The sequence below is a fragment of the Aulonocara sp. 'chitande type north' Nkhata Bay genome, linkage group LG20, assembly GCF_057382095.1.
Source record: "Aulonocara sp. 'chitande type north' Nkhata Bay isolate Kocher_YH1m ecotype deep benthic linkage group LG20, A_spYH_male_GT1.1, whole genome shotgun sequence".
In the NCBI taxonomy this organism is placed as follows: Eukaryota; Metazoa; Chordata; class Actinopteri; order Cichliformes; family Cichlidae; genus Aulonocara; species Aulonocara sp. 'chitande type north' Nkhata Bay.
This window is the reverse complement of record NC_141363.1, coordinates 9,648,250-9,664,933: the sequence shown is the minus strand read 5'-3', so window position 1 is coordinate 9,664,933 and position 16,684 is coordinate 9,648,250. Positions and strand designations below refer to the sequence as shown.

Below are 16,684 nucleotides of genomic sequence, written 5' to 3'. Positions count from 1 at the left end.
ACTTTCACTCAGAGAGCAACCCTGCACTTGTTTCAATAGTGCACCGGGGAGGGGAGAAAAAATAGAAACAAAAGCCTGAGGCAAAACCAGAGAAGCGGCAAACTTTTTCATAAAGTTGCACTGAGGGAAAAAAAAACAAAAACAATAACAGCGATGTCACCGCACACATAATTGCTCCAACTGGTAAAGTGTTTTCTAAGGGAAGAATCCATCAACCTTGTTTAGAAGTGTAAAACATAACGCTGCAGCATTTCTAGACAAATAAGTGTGTCTGTTCTCAAACATAATACAGAGTGGAAACAAAGATCTCACGTCTGTAACCCAGAGCAAGAAAAGTAATCATCAAACTTTTGGGGGACACCGAGGAGAAGACAGGAAGAAGGAAATTATTATAAAGGTGACAGAAGGCGAGTTTTGCACATCAAAGAGAGCTGAAAACGCATATCCCAGCAGACAAGAAGAACTGGAGGAACAGACACTTACCAGTGCAATTTACTACAACTTATTAACTCAGAAAAAGTAAGAACATATAAAAAGGGGCTGGGGAAAGCCACCGTTAATTTAAGGAACAACCACCAAGTCAGACTGGCTCCTGTTGTGCCTGTTTAAGTTTTCTTAATGTGCCCAAATATGAAGGAGCCAAGTTTGCGATACGCCGAGATAAAGCAGTATGCAGAAACATATTTTTGGAAAAGCTCAAAGAAAAATGGCAAGACACTCATCGACTCGGGGCTTTCTAGAGAATGGCAGGAATTAATCCTAAATTAGGGGGATGTGAGCATTGATGAGAGACAAAGTCTGACAGTTATTACCATTACCGCAGTCTGTTGGGCTGTTCGAGTCATTATTTCAGCCAAGACCCTGTGACAGGCACCGGCCCACAGCTCCCGCTACTTATTCTCTACAATGAGAAGCCCTGAAGGAAGTGAGAGAACATGCACAGAGATCATTAACTTAAGAGCACTAAACCACTCACATTTTCATCCATCTGTACAAGTAGTCCAAATGAACCCAGCAGGCTTCTGTGCTCTACTCAGCTCACCAAGGCCAAATCAAGCTTGGGAAGGAATTGTGTTCCTTTTCAGCTCTCGCTGTTGACAGGCACAACTTCAAGGAGGTGTTCATGATAGTCACTCAGGCTCAGGCCAATTTGCCGTGGACATGCATGTCTTTTATTCGAGCTTTGATGTTCGACAGTACACACCGATAGACATAGCTCTGACGGTTAAGCGTTTGACTCGCTCAATTTTATTCTGGAATGTTTTTTTGAAAAGAAGCATAGTGAAACGCTTAAACCCATTAGCAGATATTTTGCTGGCTTTTAGGAAAATTATAGTTTAGGCACAGACCAAATGCTCAGGATGGAGGTTTTTATCCTCGCTCTAGCAGTTTTACAGACGTTATCATCACTTGGCTGGTCCGCCGCTTTGGACCAGCCTCATTAAGTGATGGACCATTTGAGTTTTGTTTTTTTTCACAGTGAGGGGGTGCAAAAACATCCATAAGACAAACTCAACTCATGACATATGCCTTATTAAATTCTGGCAAGTAGAAATATAATCAGTAGTTTTCTCATTTAAAATAATACAGACACATTTAACTGACAGCAACAATATGAAGTGCTTCAGATGATTATCAATTCCTCATCAAAGCATCAGATCACTCGTACCTCTTTGCATGAAAATTCAAATCACCAAAAGATAATCGTAATACGATAAGCTGATATAATCACTCGCTGAAAGTTAATGACACCGCGTGCGCGTGAGAGTTTACGCCAAGCAAATACCTTTTCCAAAACAAACCTGTTAAATTAAATTAATCGTGTAATATTTTTCGTCTCCAGTGCACTGATATACTGATATACTGCAGACTCAGATTTGTCTAATCTGCCCTAGTTGTGATGAGCTGTATGCAACAGTGGAGAGGAAAAGCTAAATTAGACTTTTCTACAGCTGCTTGGGCTTCAAATGTCTCTGAAATGCTACTGACTTCTTTATGCAACTGCTATTTTAAATGAAAATCAAGTCTGGACTGAATCTCATCTACATTAAAAAAAAAAAAAAATCCCCCCCCCCAAAATAAATAAATAAAAATAAATAAATAAAACAGCCCCAGTCTGAGCAGGCCATTCACAAGAAAACCATTAGATGAGCAAACATCATCACCAATGCCTCTCTGGCTGCCAGGGCCCTGCATCCGTCTGGAGAAGGATGGCACTGCTGGCAGGCACTGACAGGGTAAGACTCACTCTGGGCCAATCGCAGGGGGAGATTGATGCACTTCTCACTGGGGGGAGAACTGACATTCATTTTAATTAGGCGGGCGAAATATTGTCTCTGCGGCACGCAGCCTTACTTGCCTCAGCTTCACATTTGGAAGGAAGGGGGCGGGGGCCCGGGGAGCAATGCCCTCAGAATAGGCCACCGATGAGCTAAATATATCACTTTTAAATCCTGATGACATTACTTTGCTTAAGATGTTTGATTAACATTTAATTAACATTTGTATGACATTTCAGATCAGTAGCAAACAAATATATAACCGGTTTCATTGAGGGAGCGGGCCACACCAAGAGGGAGGTCTACACCCTCCCGTTATGTAATGCCAGCAGACCGGAAGAACTGCGACCAAGGGAGGGGCTCGTGAGTTCACAGAGCGGTGTTACAGTAAAGTAGATGTTCTGATAAGCATTTGATTGGGAAGAGCTTCGCAAGATACTTTTCATTCAGCAAACATCATTAAACCCTGCAGGGGCCCACAAAAACCACTCAACACACACACGCACACTCAAAAGCACACAAACAGCTACTTAAGGGAAATACCTGTCGGTGAGCCAATTAAAACCCAAATAAAATCCTCTGTGGCACAGAGGAGAAGTTCTACACCATCACGTTTAATAAACCCAGCCACAACCTATGTCACTGCTTTCTGCTCCACATACTGTTTATCCTCCATCCCCTGGCAGTGACAACCGAGACAGAGAGAAGAATAAAAAGATCATTAAGAGAGTGATATTTATTATAGCTCAGCTAATGGAAGGATTGTCAAATACCAAACGCGACACATGCCCGCGTAAGACTCTGAACCACAATTACTAAGCCATCAGTCAAGTGTGTATTGGCTCATTCAATATATTAACAGTAGAGTTTTTAATATGCTGCCGGAGGAGCAGCTTACTATTTCCTTATGTTGATGTTCTAATTAGCACAATAAACAGAGCGACTTCAGCTCTTGTCGAGGCACAGAGACAAGGCGGAACTGCACCTGTGACAACACAGCAGGCCTGTCAAGCCTCGGATTGCTGAACACGTTGAATCAGTCTGCGTGGCGTTATGGTGAAAGCGATACTCCACATATCAGTGGAAAAAGCAAGAAGAGGAAAGAGCAAAGAACTTGTTAACCCCCATTTTCCAACCAACCAACTTGTATACTACATACAGTAGTAATCAACACTTCTTACAAGCAAAGAGCTGCTTCATTTTGTGGGTTTATATGTTATTTTCAAAGGAAAAGTCTGGCTCACAAGCAACACATCTACTTCCCCGCAGACATCAAGTGCATAACACCACTCAACAGGGTTCTCCTTTTAAAACGGCAGATGAAAAATAGAGAGGGTCAACCAACCCATGAAACTAACATGAGATTCATTTACAAGCTGAACACAGCAAATATAACCCACTAGCAACAGTTGTCATTTCAGGCGAAACAATGTAATAGCTTCTGGCAAGAGGGGAGATGATTTCCTCACCACTGTCTGAAACAGTTGCTAAAGGAGAGCTTAGTGAGCAGTCAATTGTGGGAACACAGCAATGCTTGAGTAAAAACAGAACAAAATGTTCCTGGGATGAACAATAATGGGCTGCCAAAACACCTCCAGAAGGGCTGGGATTTTCAGTTTTGTTAAAGAAAAATGGAAAAAAAACAAAGTGACCGTGACATATATTTCCACAGCAGTAATTTACCAAGACATGAGCAGAGTCACATATTACTCACAATTTTGCTTTGTTAAGTTTCAACTCTACTGTTTAGCAAAGGCTCCCATAATGCACTGAGTGTTTATCCTTCAATCACCTCTTTTTACTCTGTTTTATTCATCACTCTGCATTTAATCATTAGGAACAGATTATCTTTTTTCCGGTCTTCGCAGCAAATGTCCACCACTCCCTGAGCTTTCTTCCTGTTTAAACAGAGTTTTTCCTTCCCACTGTGACCAAGTGCTTGCTCAGAGGAGGTCAGCTGATTGGTGGGGTTTTCGCTGTGATGACTGTTGTGATTTTGTCCCATATGTGCAAAATTGAATTGAATTAACAATCTTCAGCACAATTCTAAACGATTTGCTTCATTTCAGTATAATACTAGTATACTGCATTAGTGTACATGCAGTTTATTGCAGACTTTAATCGTCTCTATAGCAGGATGTTCTGACAACTCCCTGCGCAGATCTCTCTGTACAGTTCAGGATACAGGAAATTGTTAATTTCTCCATGAGCTCTGTATCCACTGTAGTCATCAGTCTCATTTATTTGGAAATTGCTCTCTGTCACTTCTCTGACAGCTAACAGATGTATTAGGATTGTAGTTTTAAATTAAACCACAGCCAGCAAACAATGCAACATTCACAAACGCCGCCCGACCCCAACTCTGTTTCTTTCATATGACCATGTTTTCTTTAAATTGGAATGTTGCTTTAAATAGCATGTAAGACATAGGCACGCTGCCAAATTCAGACCTGCGTCTGCATACATCTGCGTGAGAGCTCAGGAAAGGGCAAAACAGAGTACATTTAAAGGTCATGCATTAATGGTCACACTTCCTCCCACGCTCAGTAATCAACTGTGCCACTCACTGAATGCAGTCAGGGTCAAAGGTGGCACAACCTGAAAATGTGATGCAGGTGACACTTTTATCACTGGTTGCAAGCAGGCCCAGTTACTCGAGCTGAGATCCCATTTCAGTACATGACACATAGCACAACTGTCAAAACCCTCTTTCAGCAACACAAGTTTGCTGCTGCGAAACAGCTTGGGAGAGTCACCAATTACTGTTCCGAGGATGTGATTCACTTTTGACACTCTCTCAGAAGCATAGCAGTGGTTAGTGAGAGGATGAAACCAAGTAGCTCTCTTAAAATGTCCCTCCCTTCCCTTCTGTCGATCTATCCATTTTGCTTTCCATCTTTCTTTAGGCTGCGACCTACAAGCAGTCACTCATTCCCTGTGTCAGTGTTTTGGATGGCTGTAGCTGTCAAATTCCCCGACAAATTGTTTCCTGGCAAAAGGACAAAGCCATGAGGGCCAGCAGAGCCTTCTTCACTGATTTCCTCCGGACTACCCACACCACCCCCAACCTACACCCCCACACCCATTAGCGATGAGCTAGTGCTTGTCAGCAGAAGAAGGCGGACAACAATAAGCCCCATCGTCTTGCATTAAGCTTTACGTAACTGTATTACATGGCTCAATAGATGAGTACTGCTGCGCTAACGGTAGCTGAGGAGAGGCAGCAATCAGCAAGCAGGAGCAGGGGCAGAGATGTCTCAGATGAAGTTACGGCGGGGCTAAATTGGTGCTGACAGAAAACAATTAGGAGAGGCGTCATTGCCTCGCATCAGTTGTCAGTGACCCGAGTATTCGCACAGTGAGCAAACCGCTGCCTATGGAAGGCATTCACTTAAACTTTTAAGTGCATAACTAAAAGCATGATGTGCTATGTTGAATAGTACATCATGAATAGATTTTTTTCCCACTTCTTATATAGAGCATGTGAAGGAGCTGAGAAAGGAGCAATCACAAACGTTGAAAAATTTTACAAGGCTGGCATGAAACTGCGCGCATTTGTTTGTGTTGGCATAAACTTACCTTACTCACCTTCTATTGTAAGTGTAAGGCCTTCTCATTTTACCATAAAAACAAAAGTTCTTGACACCAATACGGTATTGGGTTTATATGTCATGTAAGTGGGATAAAAGTATAACCTCTGATGATGTTCCAGGATAGTTCCTGGCACTGGCTGTGAATAGTCTTGACCTTTACTTTGTTCACTAACTGCTTGGTTTACACATATAAGTAAGTCTGAAATGCTGCACAATAAGGTCGTGGGCACTGACATAAATCGATGGATTTAGTTCAAACCATTTAATAAGTAAAAAAGTCTGTGCCAGAGAAAAGTAAATCCTCTAAATATTTTGTGATCAAACCCCATATTAAGAGCACCAAACAGCAAAAGCACTGTATCACACTGTGATGAAAGCAGAAACATCAGAGGGCAGCAACTGAAACAAATTAAGCCAACAATTATCAGCACGGACACTGCAAAAGGTAGGAGAGGACTTTTTCAACATTCTACAAAAGTTGAAGAAGTGTCAAGCGGCAGCTTTTACCTTGAAACCCTCTTAAATCTCTCATTATCTTTCACATCATTGGAGTAGGTATTAGTTTATGCTAAAAATGCCACATTTCGTCCAAGAAATCAATGACATGCATACATAAGCAATTAAAGTAAAAACATAGTAAGAGATGGAGGAAAATAAGGTTACCTTCATCTTAATATTTTGTAGCATCATAATTACTGAGCAAGGCAGTGAGCAGAGCAACTAACTGCAACTCTTAAGCACTGCTGTCTTTTTCTCCCCCCCGAGTTTCTTCGACATTAAGCGAAACAATATGGAGAAGTGTGTTAAAATGGACATAGAAGGACACAGTTCCCCTGTGTTCACCCAATCAAAGTACAGGCACTTTGCGGTGTGTCGGGCAGCATAGTACAATGGTGTCAAAAGGATAAGAGAGAATGAAATAGCAAAACACAGAGAAAGCAAGTAAAAGGACTGTGGGCACGGTGTGTGTGTGTGGTGGCAAAGAAAAGTTGATTATTTGAAGTTCATTGACCCCAGATATCCTCTGAGAACAGCCTATCAGACAAATTCCCAGTTCCTCTCCTTTCCCCAGCCTCCTTCATTTAAATCGTTATCTCCATCCCTCTGACTGCTAAGGAGCATAAAAAAGGGTGCTCAAAGGCTCTCAGAGAGAGAAAGAGAGAGAGAGAGCGTGCATGGCAGTGGGAGAGCAGGCAAAAAATAGAGAGAGAGAGAAAAAAGGAGCCCGATCATAGCCAAAATCAAAAATACCAAAGAGGATAAGTGACGACACTGCATGATGTTCTTTCTTCATAACCAAAGGCGATAAGGGCAATGCAATTTTTTTTAAAAAGGAGGCCATCCTTGTTCTTTGTCTTACTGTGAGAAGCAGACTGGCTTTCAACACAGCAAGGATGAGACATGTAGGCAGTCTCAGAGCACCAGGTGATTGCCTCTGTATTGCAGCGGTAATGTCTTGCAAGAGAAGGGATTTCAACAAAATTGTTTTACAGTTTTCACCCACCTCATCCCCCTCAGAATACATCAAAAGATATAATTTTATTTAATCAAAGGGAAAAAACAGTAAGGCAGACTGGCATGTTGCTGCCATGCAAGCACAGCTCTGTAGCGGATGAAACTCTTTTCAAGCTGCACTACACAGCACCATCTAGTGTCAGCATAGGCATTAAAAGATCGGATTCAAAGGAAGTAGCAGGATGTCCATACATCACTCAAAAGACAAATCCACACATGCAACAAACAGAGCGCTTCAGGAATGTAACACCCACTGCCCCCAAACTTTACAACAAAGCTACTGTATTATTGTTATTGCTGAATCGATGAACGTTATTCTGCAAAAACACTGCAAAATACTTCAGTGTATTAACAAGTTTATGTCAGTTTCTACATCTTTCCTACAGTACTCAGTTATCCTGTAATTCTATTAAACAGATGGACTTTCATTTTATTCTAATGCATATAATATACCATCTAATATATTGTATAAGTATAACTAATATGTATACTTAAATTTAGCATCTCAGTTTATCTACAGTGCGGTGAAAAAACCTGTCTTTCTATTTTGAAACAAACTTTCTTGTCATTTTTTTAGCTGCTTTAACACCCATTTTCAATCCAGGGCTTGTACCTGACCATTTTGAGAGGTTATTGCTTTTTTGTGTTTGCTTATTAAGCCACTTACCACTGACCCATGAATCACTCAAGCATAGAAAAGGCACCTAATTCAAGGGAGGATCCAGTCTTTTGTCTACACGTAACAGACACCTCAGCAAAGAACAATTTTGAACTTAAGGGCTTTGTTAGAAAAAGTATGAAAAAATCTCAATGATAACACAGTTTTACAAATAGCATTCTTTGACCAACAAGGTGATTCCCTAAATACCATTAGCCAAAAGCCTGGCATCTCTCAACACGGCCTGCAGTGTGTCCTTATGTGTGAGTACACACACACTAACAGAAGCCACTGATTTTCAAACACCACCGGAGTTATACTAGCGCTTGAAAAATCTTACAAGAGGTTGTGGCGGCAATCACACATGAACCCTCACATTTGTTGTTCTCAAGTGGTGTCAAGTAAGGTCTTAAATAATCAGGCCCCATCTTATCTTAATGAGCTTGTAGTATCATATCACCCTATTAGAGCACTTCGCTCTCGCTCTGCAGGCCTACTTGTTGTTCCTAGAGTATTTAAAAGTAGAATGGGAGGGAGAGCCTTCAGTTTTCAGGCCCCTCTTCTGTGGAACCAGCTTCCAGTTTGGATTTGGGAGACAGACACTATCTCTACTTTCAAGTTTAGGCTTAAAACTTTCCTTTTTGCTAAAGCATATAGTTAGGGCTGGACCAGGTGACCCTGAATCCTCCCTTAGTTATGCTGCAATAGACGTAGGTTGCCGAGGATTCCCATGATGCATGGAGTTTTTCCTTTCCAGTCACCTTTCTCACTCACTATGTGTTAACAGACCTCTCTGCATTGAATCATATCTGTTATTAACCTCTGTCTCTCTTCCACAGCATGTCTTTATCCTGTTTTCCTTCTTTCACCCCAACCGGTCGCAGCATATGGCCCCGCTCCTCCCTGAGCCTGGTTCTGCCGGAGGTTTCTTCCTGTTAAAAGGGAGTTTTACCTTCCCATTGTTGCCAAAGTGCTTGCTCATAGGGGGTCGTATGGTTGTTGGGTTTTTCTCTGTATCTATGAAGCGCCTTGAAGTGACTTTTGTTGTGATTTGGCACTATATAAATAAAATTGAATTGAATTGAATTGAATTGAATTGAATTGAATTTAATTGTGTGAAGTCTTGTTGGCAGTGAAAAACTGTCTGCATTGAAGATACACCCTGGCTCAATACAGCTATAACACCTTGAAAGCATCACATAGTTGACAGTTGCGACACAGTCAAGGGACCTGTATAGTGTCCCATCACACTGTTCTTGGTAGCCAGAGATATAGAGTGTGAGGGCGTAGCAGTCAGCTGATAGTATGGCAGGACTGAGAAAGATGCAGTGGGCGGCTGGGTGAGATTTCTTCAGGAGGCAGCACGCATCAAATCCTTATCAGTCAACACCCAAGAAGGAGCAGCCTGTGCATTAACATTCACAAATAACATATGCACACATCAGGACGCAGATACACAGACATGCACTCCTCTCCCACACACAGAGACAAAAATTACCCTCCACCCACTAAATATCTCTCACCTCATCAAACATTCAAACATTTATGCCAAAGAAGGTGAAGGTGGTGAAGTAGAGTGTGGCAGAAGGTAGTTTTTGTCACCCTCCCTTGCTATTCTGGGGGGATGTAGATGACAATTTGATGGTTCTATCAAGTTTATTAGAATTTCTAAACTTGGATGAAGTTTTTTTTTTAATATAATTCCACTAGGAGCTTGAAAGTTTGAAATATTTAATGGCAATATGTCTATCAGAGTAAGAAATATTGTGTAAATCTGATGTTTTGAACAAAGGCTGGTAGATTTAATGGCAAACCTCATGACACATATTTACAAATTTATACAGTGCATACTTTAGTGAGCACAAATGTGCTCAAAGCAAATTGTGGCACATTAGGAATGGGGTCATCAAAAACACACACATCATATTACTGGGACCATGAACCACTTCAATAAATTTATAACATTAATGTAACCCTGACAGTGGGAAAAAGTTCAGTTACTCCAACTCCAAAAAACAAAAAATGATTTTAATTTCACGTTCATTTGCCTTCATTGCTTCCTACCAGAGTCCAATTATGACCACCTTCATGTTCACATCTGTTACTCAACCGTGCATCACAAACTTGTACACAGAGTAAACATTACCTGTTGTGTCAAACTGATCCAAGTACAACCGGGCTACGAAGGAGGAGATGCTAGTAGCTGGTGATGTGCAAACCAAATGTAAACAAATGACTCAACTGAGCATTGCTAGCTGCACTCCATATGAGAGGCGGTTACATGGTGGAAAGGTTACTCTAGGTGACTTTAACTTTAGTTATTGTTAAACTCAAGTGCCAAAGCATGTTACATGCATAATACAGCTGCCGGCACCTTGTTTCAATAGATTCACACCTCAAATTAGGTAGTGTGTCATCAAATGACAGTAGCTCATTTCAAAATAAGGATGGAAAAAGAAATTTACCTCATTTACTTAAAGCCACCTGCAAGTATCAATAAAACATTTTTCAGTGTTTGTTTTTCTATATAATCATAAATATCACTACTATACATTTAATTGAAGTATCATGATATCATTTTAGGGCTATATCACAATTTGCACCAATGCTTCCTTTCAAATCTGTTATGATGAAAGGAAGAAACCTAAGAAAAGAAAGGTGTGCGACACATGTAACGTCATGAGCTGTGAAACTCAATCCTGCCAGACGTGTTTAATCTAGTAATAAGTAAAGGGTGTAATTATGTAAATATGATATCATTTCACTTTTGACTGTTTTTTTTATGAAACAAAATGAAAAGTCTTGACTTTTTAAAGTCAACAAGCCTACAGCTGTGGCCATATCTGCTCTACACAAAGACTAAACTTAAAAAGAGATGCAACAATGGGTAGAGCGTGCTGAAAATTCTTTCTATTCATCCCCTATTTCTACTTTCTCACCTAAATACACATGCAATTGTGTAACTTTTAGCCACTCTAGCTATAGGTCAGTTGCACTTTGGTGACATTTAATCAACTGCTAACAGCCAGTTGTGAATTTAAGTGAGATATTCCACACTGTTGATAGGCTATAATAAAGTTTAATACAGACATAAGCACCCTTCTAAGTATAAACAAGAATGACTCTGCTCATCCACTGGCTTATATCTAGCACCTTCACTATGTCAACGTTTCAATTAGCCCAACAGTTTGTTTAAAGAGAATGGTAATCGTTAGAATTTCATGCTGTTAAACTGCTCAGAGTCACTAGGACGGCTCTCTGTATCATTTTGTCACAATCTCTTTTTTTAAATTCTAAAAGTCACCTATGAGATACTAGTGTTATAATAATGCTTTCATGTGCTAGAAAACTATTCCATATAAACAGTTGCCTTTCCACAACCCAAAAACCATTATGTCTCAACAGGAAATTATCACTCTTGTCCACGGTAAAAAAAAAAAAAAAGAAAAGAAAGAAAGAAAAGGGAGAATCTGTCAATTTACAATACACTGTCAAGTGGATGCAAAGGTAAGATTGGGTGAATTAATACATAAACGCAAATGTGGTACGTGCCAGCCATGGCTAGTTGTTTTTCCCGCTGTTTTTAATTGGTGATCTGGTGACCCATGCTTGTGTAAGGGACAACATGCAGTAACACAGTAAGAGCCCAGCCTTGGCATGCATTAAGTGTTGAAGGCTCTCCCACGCACATAATTACCACAGTCCTTTTGTGATTTTTTTAAGCCATTTGAGGTTGTTAAGTGGTTTGAATTTGGAATTTACTTCCCTTGGGGACATGTCGACTCTGTAGCTTTGCAAGAGGTGCCTGCTGCCAATATAAACAGATGTAACACTGACAGGACTTTAGATATTATATTCAATTAACTAACAACATTAATGACATTGCTGTTATTACTTTTATTTTTAAGCAGTCAAAATTAACAAACAAAAACATCAACACACAGTTTATATATTAAGATGCGTCAGTGTATATTTGGATTGGGCTTCCTAATGCATATAACATTTACTAACTAACTTTGACCATCTGGTAAAATTTCAGGCAGATAGTTAATTGGTTGATAATTAATTGGCCAGGCTTTAGTTGTGATAAGTAATATCTAAGATAATATATTTGAAACAGAGAGAATTAAAAGGAATTCTCTAAGCAGACCTGCATTTTGAGCTTCATTTTTTGTAGAACTACCTAAAATGTAGCTACAACACTAGTCAAGACTTTGCTTTGTTAATGTGACGTTATTTTAGGCAACAACATTTAATGAGCCCCTTCAAAAACCTTTGATTGACATATTTATGTAAAAGAAAACATAATAATTTTTGTTGAGTTAAAAAGTTGAAAAAGCAGATTGTGCAGAAGTTCAAAGCAAAACATAAAACAATAAGACAATGAAATTCCCATTTTTAACTACACTTTTCTGTTTAACAGTTTTGCATTGAGGAATGTTATACTAAACGTATATTTGCAAATCACTGAATTCTGTTTTTATGCACAGTGTCATTATTTTGGAGAATCGACTGGAAGGAAAAATATCCAGGCAGACGTCTGATGAGGTATTTATGCTGCTGGATATTTTGGGCTACCACGGATGTGAGGAGTTTAGATTTTCTGAGACATTAATTGACTTAACAGAGAGAGTAGCTCGACCAATATTTATTTATTTATTAATTTATTTGTCTCAATTTGGCACACCATAGTGACTATAAAAACATATTAATGAAAAGAAACAAAGTACTTATAAAAGTACAGAATCCTAATAAAAAGTACACCACACTGTAATGGTAAAAAATACAATAATCTGGAACTTGCTGGATTTCTCAAAGAGCCTTTGAACAACTCAGCAAAATTTTCCTTAGGTGGACTGAATTTCAGTGATACAATTGATAACTTATTTTAGTTAATTTAGTTAGTTAATAAAATGACTTATACCACCAAACCAGCCAAGAGCAATGGCATTCTTTTCAAGATCTGACAGCTCTACGTTTCAACCTCAGCTTTGTGTGCACTTTAGCAGGAAAAGAGTGCACACTTGTCTAAGCTGAAAAATAAAACAGAAAACTTCACATTAATGCATGTTTAAAGAAACATGTTCAGCATGTTGTTATCTTTTTTATTAAATTGATTTATGAAACTTAAATAGAAGCTAATAAAATTTGAAAAAAAGATGGGAGGTTGTTCTAATGAAACACCACAATTTGATGTATAGTTGAATCTGGTCAAATCTTTATGATACAACCTACAAGCCTGCATGTCTTTGGAAACTTACATCAGCTCACACTATAATCTGACCATCCATACTTCTTTCACACAGGCCATACTGCTTTCAGTGATTTCCTCTGGGAGACGATGGGGAAAAGGTGTGACACTCAAAGAACACAAAAGCGATGGTGAAACAACAAAGACAGAGTGGAGCTGAGACAATGTTGTGAGGACTTGTTTGAGTGTTTCTGATTGGTCCTGAGTTAATTTTTGGCTAGAAGGTTGATTAACAAAATCCATGTGCTTTTGCTTTTCTCTTACCATAGTCTCTCGGCCTATTGGAGTAGAGAAGACATACTCTAGCTGAAAGATGATTGCCAGAGCCTGATGATTGGTCAGTCTAAGCTCTAGGCTGCTGCGAAGGCCCAGGATCTGAGGCAGGGAAGATGTTGAGCTGAAGAAGAAACAAAGAGACACACACATGCAGTAAAGTGCAAACGACGCAAAGCTGTTAGCAAAGCAGTGACTAAATGTCACTGAAATGCACAGGTCCCATTATTTCTGTTAATAAAGCCGCATTTTCTATTAAAATGATTCAAAATCAATGTCTGTGAGGATTTGCTAAATGTTCCTTGGCAAGCACCGGCCTCTTGTGTGAGAAATGGAACAGCACTCTTGGTATTCGTCATTCACAGTTTGCATACACCATAGGCGGGAGCATACTGTGGAGTGCTAGCGTGTCACGAGGTGGGGCCGAGAGCCTTTTCCTTTTTCGCTTCATGGACTCTCTAGAGTCCTTTTTTTCCCTCTCTCTCTGCTGTCTGAAACTATCAGGCATAACATAACCAAGACAGACTGCCAGCTTTTCCTGGCAGCACCAAAACAATTCAAACAAAGTAATTATTCCCTACATTGGTGCTGTAGTCTTAAATCACTGCATTTACAAGAACTTTGTTCAGGAAAGTGCAAAAGATTTTAATTTTTGGATGCTGATTATTATTATTCATATTTAAACCATAATTAAGGACAGATCGCTGGTTAGTATGTTATTACTTTTCATACTAATAACCCACTCATACAGTATAATCATCCACATCATCATCAACATCAGCTACTCTTGAATGTGAAGTAGCAAACACATTTTTTATTGAAATGCCCAGTGAGAAGGGGAACATCATTCACTTCTTTTATGTGTGTGTGTATGCGTGTTATTGGCTGAGCTTTACAGCATATTTTGGCATATTTGCTTTAATTTCCTTCTCACATTTGACAAACCGTAGAAAAATATTTCTCCTAATCATCCCGACAAGCTCATCTTCAATGAAAGTGCACACGCTGACAGAGAGGTGTGGAAAACCGTTGTGAAAGTGTAAGCAGTAGCTTCTGCCATCACTGTCCACCGACAGAATGGGTTATTTCCAGAAAGTATTGTTGACACAAACATATTTCTTCACTCCCTTTACAGAAGGGACAAAGCTAGAGCATAAAAATAAAACTCCACATACGACATAAACTTTACAAAATCAAAATAAGTAATACGTCACCATACTCAGTTTCATTATTTTTATTTTGTTGTATGACTGAGATTCAGTTGTTAGTATTTTTGCCACAGCTGCCAGAACAGTCAAATCTCAAACTATTCCTCACTCCAGAGACAATATCTTTGTTACACACAAATGAAATTACAGTACTTAGCTAACAAGTTGCTGAGGGGTCTTGTTATAGTTGGTGTACCTATTGTAAACTACCTCAAAAATTATTCATATTTTTTAATTAATTAATTAATTACATTCATTTGTTTAAAAAAAAACACAAAATATCTTTATTATTAATTTATTTTTTTGTTTTTATTCAATTTCACCAATTGTGAATAGCGGTTCTAAGGACTGGGCATTGTAGATCAAGGATTCATTTTACATCGTGGGCCACATACAGGCCAGTAAAACTAAAACTGGAGAAAAAGTTCTGGTAGTTCAAAAAGTTTTCGTTAATTTACAGAAATCTACAGAATTGTCCAGTGAGCTGATTTGGATTCTTTACCAGGCCAGTTTTTGTCTCTGGGTGTTATGTTTGACACTCCTATTGTAGATACATAAATAAATCCATCTGTCTGGATAATATGATTTTGATTGCAATTTATCTGTATTGTAGTGGTGAAATTCACTTGGGAGTTCTCTCTCTCCTGTTTTATTTTCATGATTTAAACCAGGTGCTAGTGACCTTACACTGGCTTAACCACTTTAACACCGAATGTAGTACATTTGAATGTACTTCATGACTGTTTTATGAGGTATGAATCTTGTATGCTTTGGTACGGTGTGTAAATTATGGGTCTAAGCTTGGGTTAGCAAATGGGAGCCCTTATGAAAAAGAGAATTTTTTATGGGCAAGGTCAGCAAATATTTTACAAAGCCACACAGAAAGTTTTAAACATAATGTACATCGAGACATGACCATTCCACATTATGACTATTGTGTTGATTTAATGTGCACTTCTTTTTTCACAGTGTTAAAAGTTCTTGTTTATCCAGCAAGCAGGCAAGCAGGAGTGTGACATTACAGTTCGGTACAGATATTTTTGGAAAGGATATAATTTTCATCATTTGTGGCTCAGTTTGGCACTGCAATTCATTTGGAAAACCAAGATCAAAATGCAGCTGAAGTGCTGACTTTCAGCAAAGATTTCACAAAGTAATGGATTAACAACTGTGGAATTACAGCCATTCGGATGTTTTGAGTTGTCCATCTGTAAAACGAAGTGTCTTGCAGTGAACACTGATGCATTTGAGTGAATCTTAGCAGAAAATACAGCTCTGGATAGGACAGTCTTTATTTTCCCTTCTTTTCTTCTGTTTACTGTATTTAACTCTTGGATTATATACAGATAAGGATAATTCCCCCCTTGAAATTTAAATTTTTTGTCAAAAACCTCTCAAATGCTTTTTAACACAGATAGGGATTTTCACTACAGAAAAAACAAAAACTACCAGGGTAAATATTCTTAGCTCCCTGAAAAAGTATTCTTTTTTATTGAGTCATACCACCAACTATGCAATACTCGGAACTTGTAAAATCAAGTTAAAACTGAGGGTTATATTCCAATTTAAACACAGTATAAAAACTTCAGTGAGGGTTTGAGCCGTCACAAGCATCATTTCAAAAACTAAAGAAATCACTTTAGACTTAAGGAAAAGAATTGCTGATGTTCACAAAGTGTCAAGAACTGGAGTGAGAACTAACATCAAGAAATTCAAAGAGAGCCACACAGCTCAGAACAAGCCTGGCAGATAGAAAGGGAAAGATTTCAAAGACTCTGGAAAGAAAACTAGTCAGAGATGTTTCTACAGACCCCAGAACAACTGCAGAGATGCGTGAATGACTTTCCCAAGTTGAGATTGTCCTCTCAAAGAAGACGATCACTAGAACCCTGCACAGGAATGGACTG

General features: G+C 39.1%; 1 protein-coding gene across 2 annotated transcripts in view; it reads right to left on the bottom strand.

The window, feature by feature from the left end:
- Positions 1 to 16,684, bottom strand: part of nphp4 (nephronophthisis 4) — a 173,969-nt gene that overhangs the window by 100,339 nt on the left and 56,946 nt on the right. For both annotated transcript variants that reach the window (XM_086276157.1, XM_086276158.1), the window contains one exon: positions 13,561 to 13,693. In XM_086276157.1, the coding sequence (XP_086132283.1) occupies positions 13,561 to 13,693 (133 nt within the window). The remainder of the gene's footprint in view (positions 1 to 13,560; positions 13,694 to 16,684) is intronic.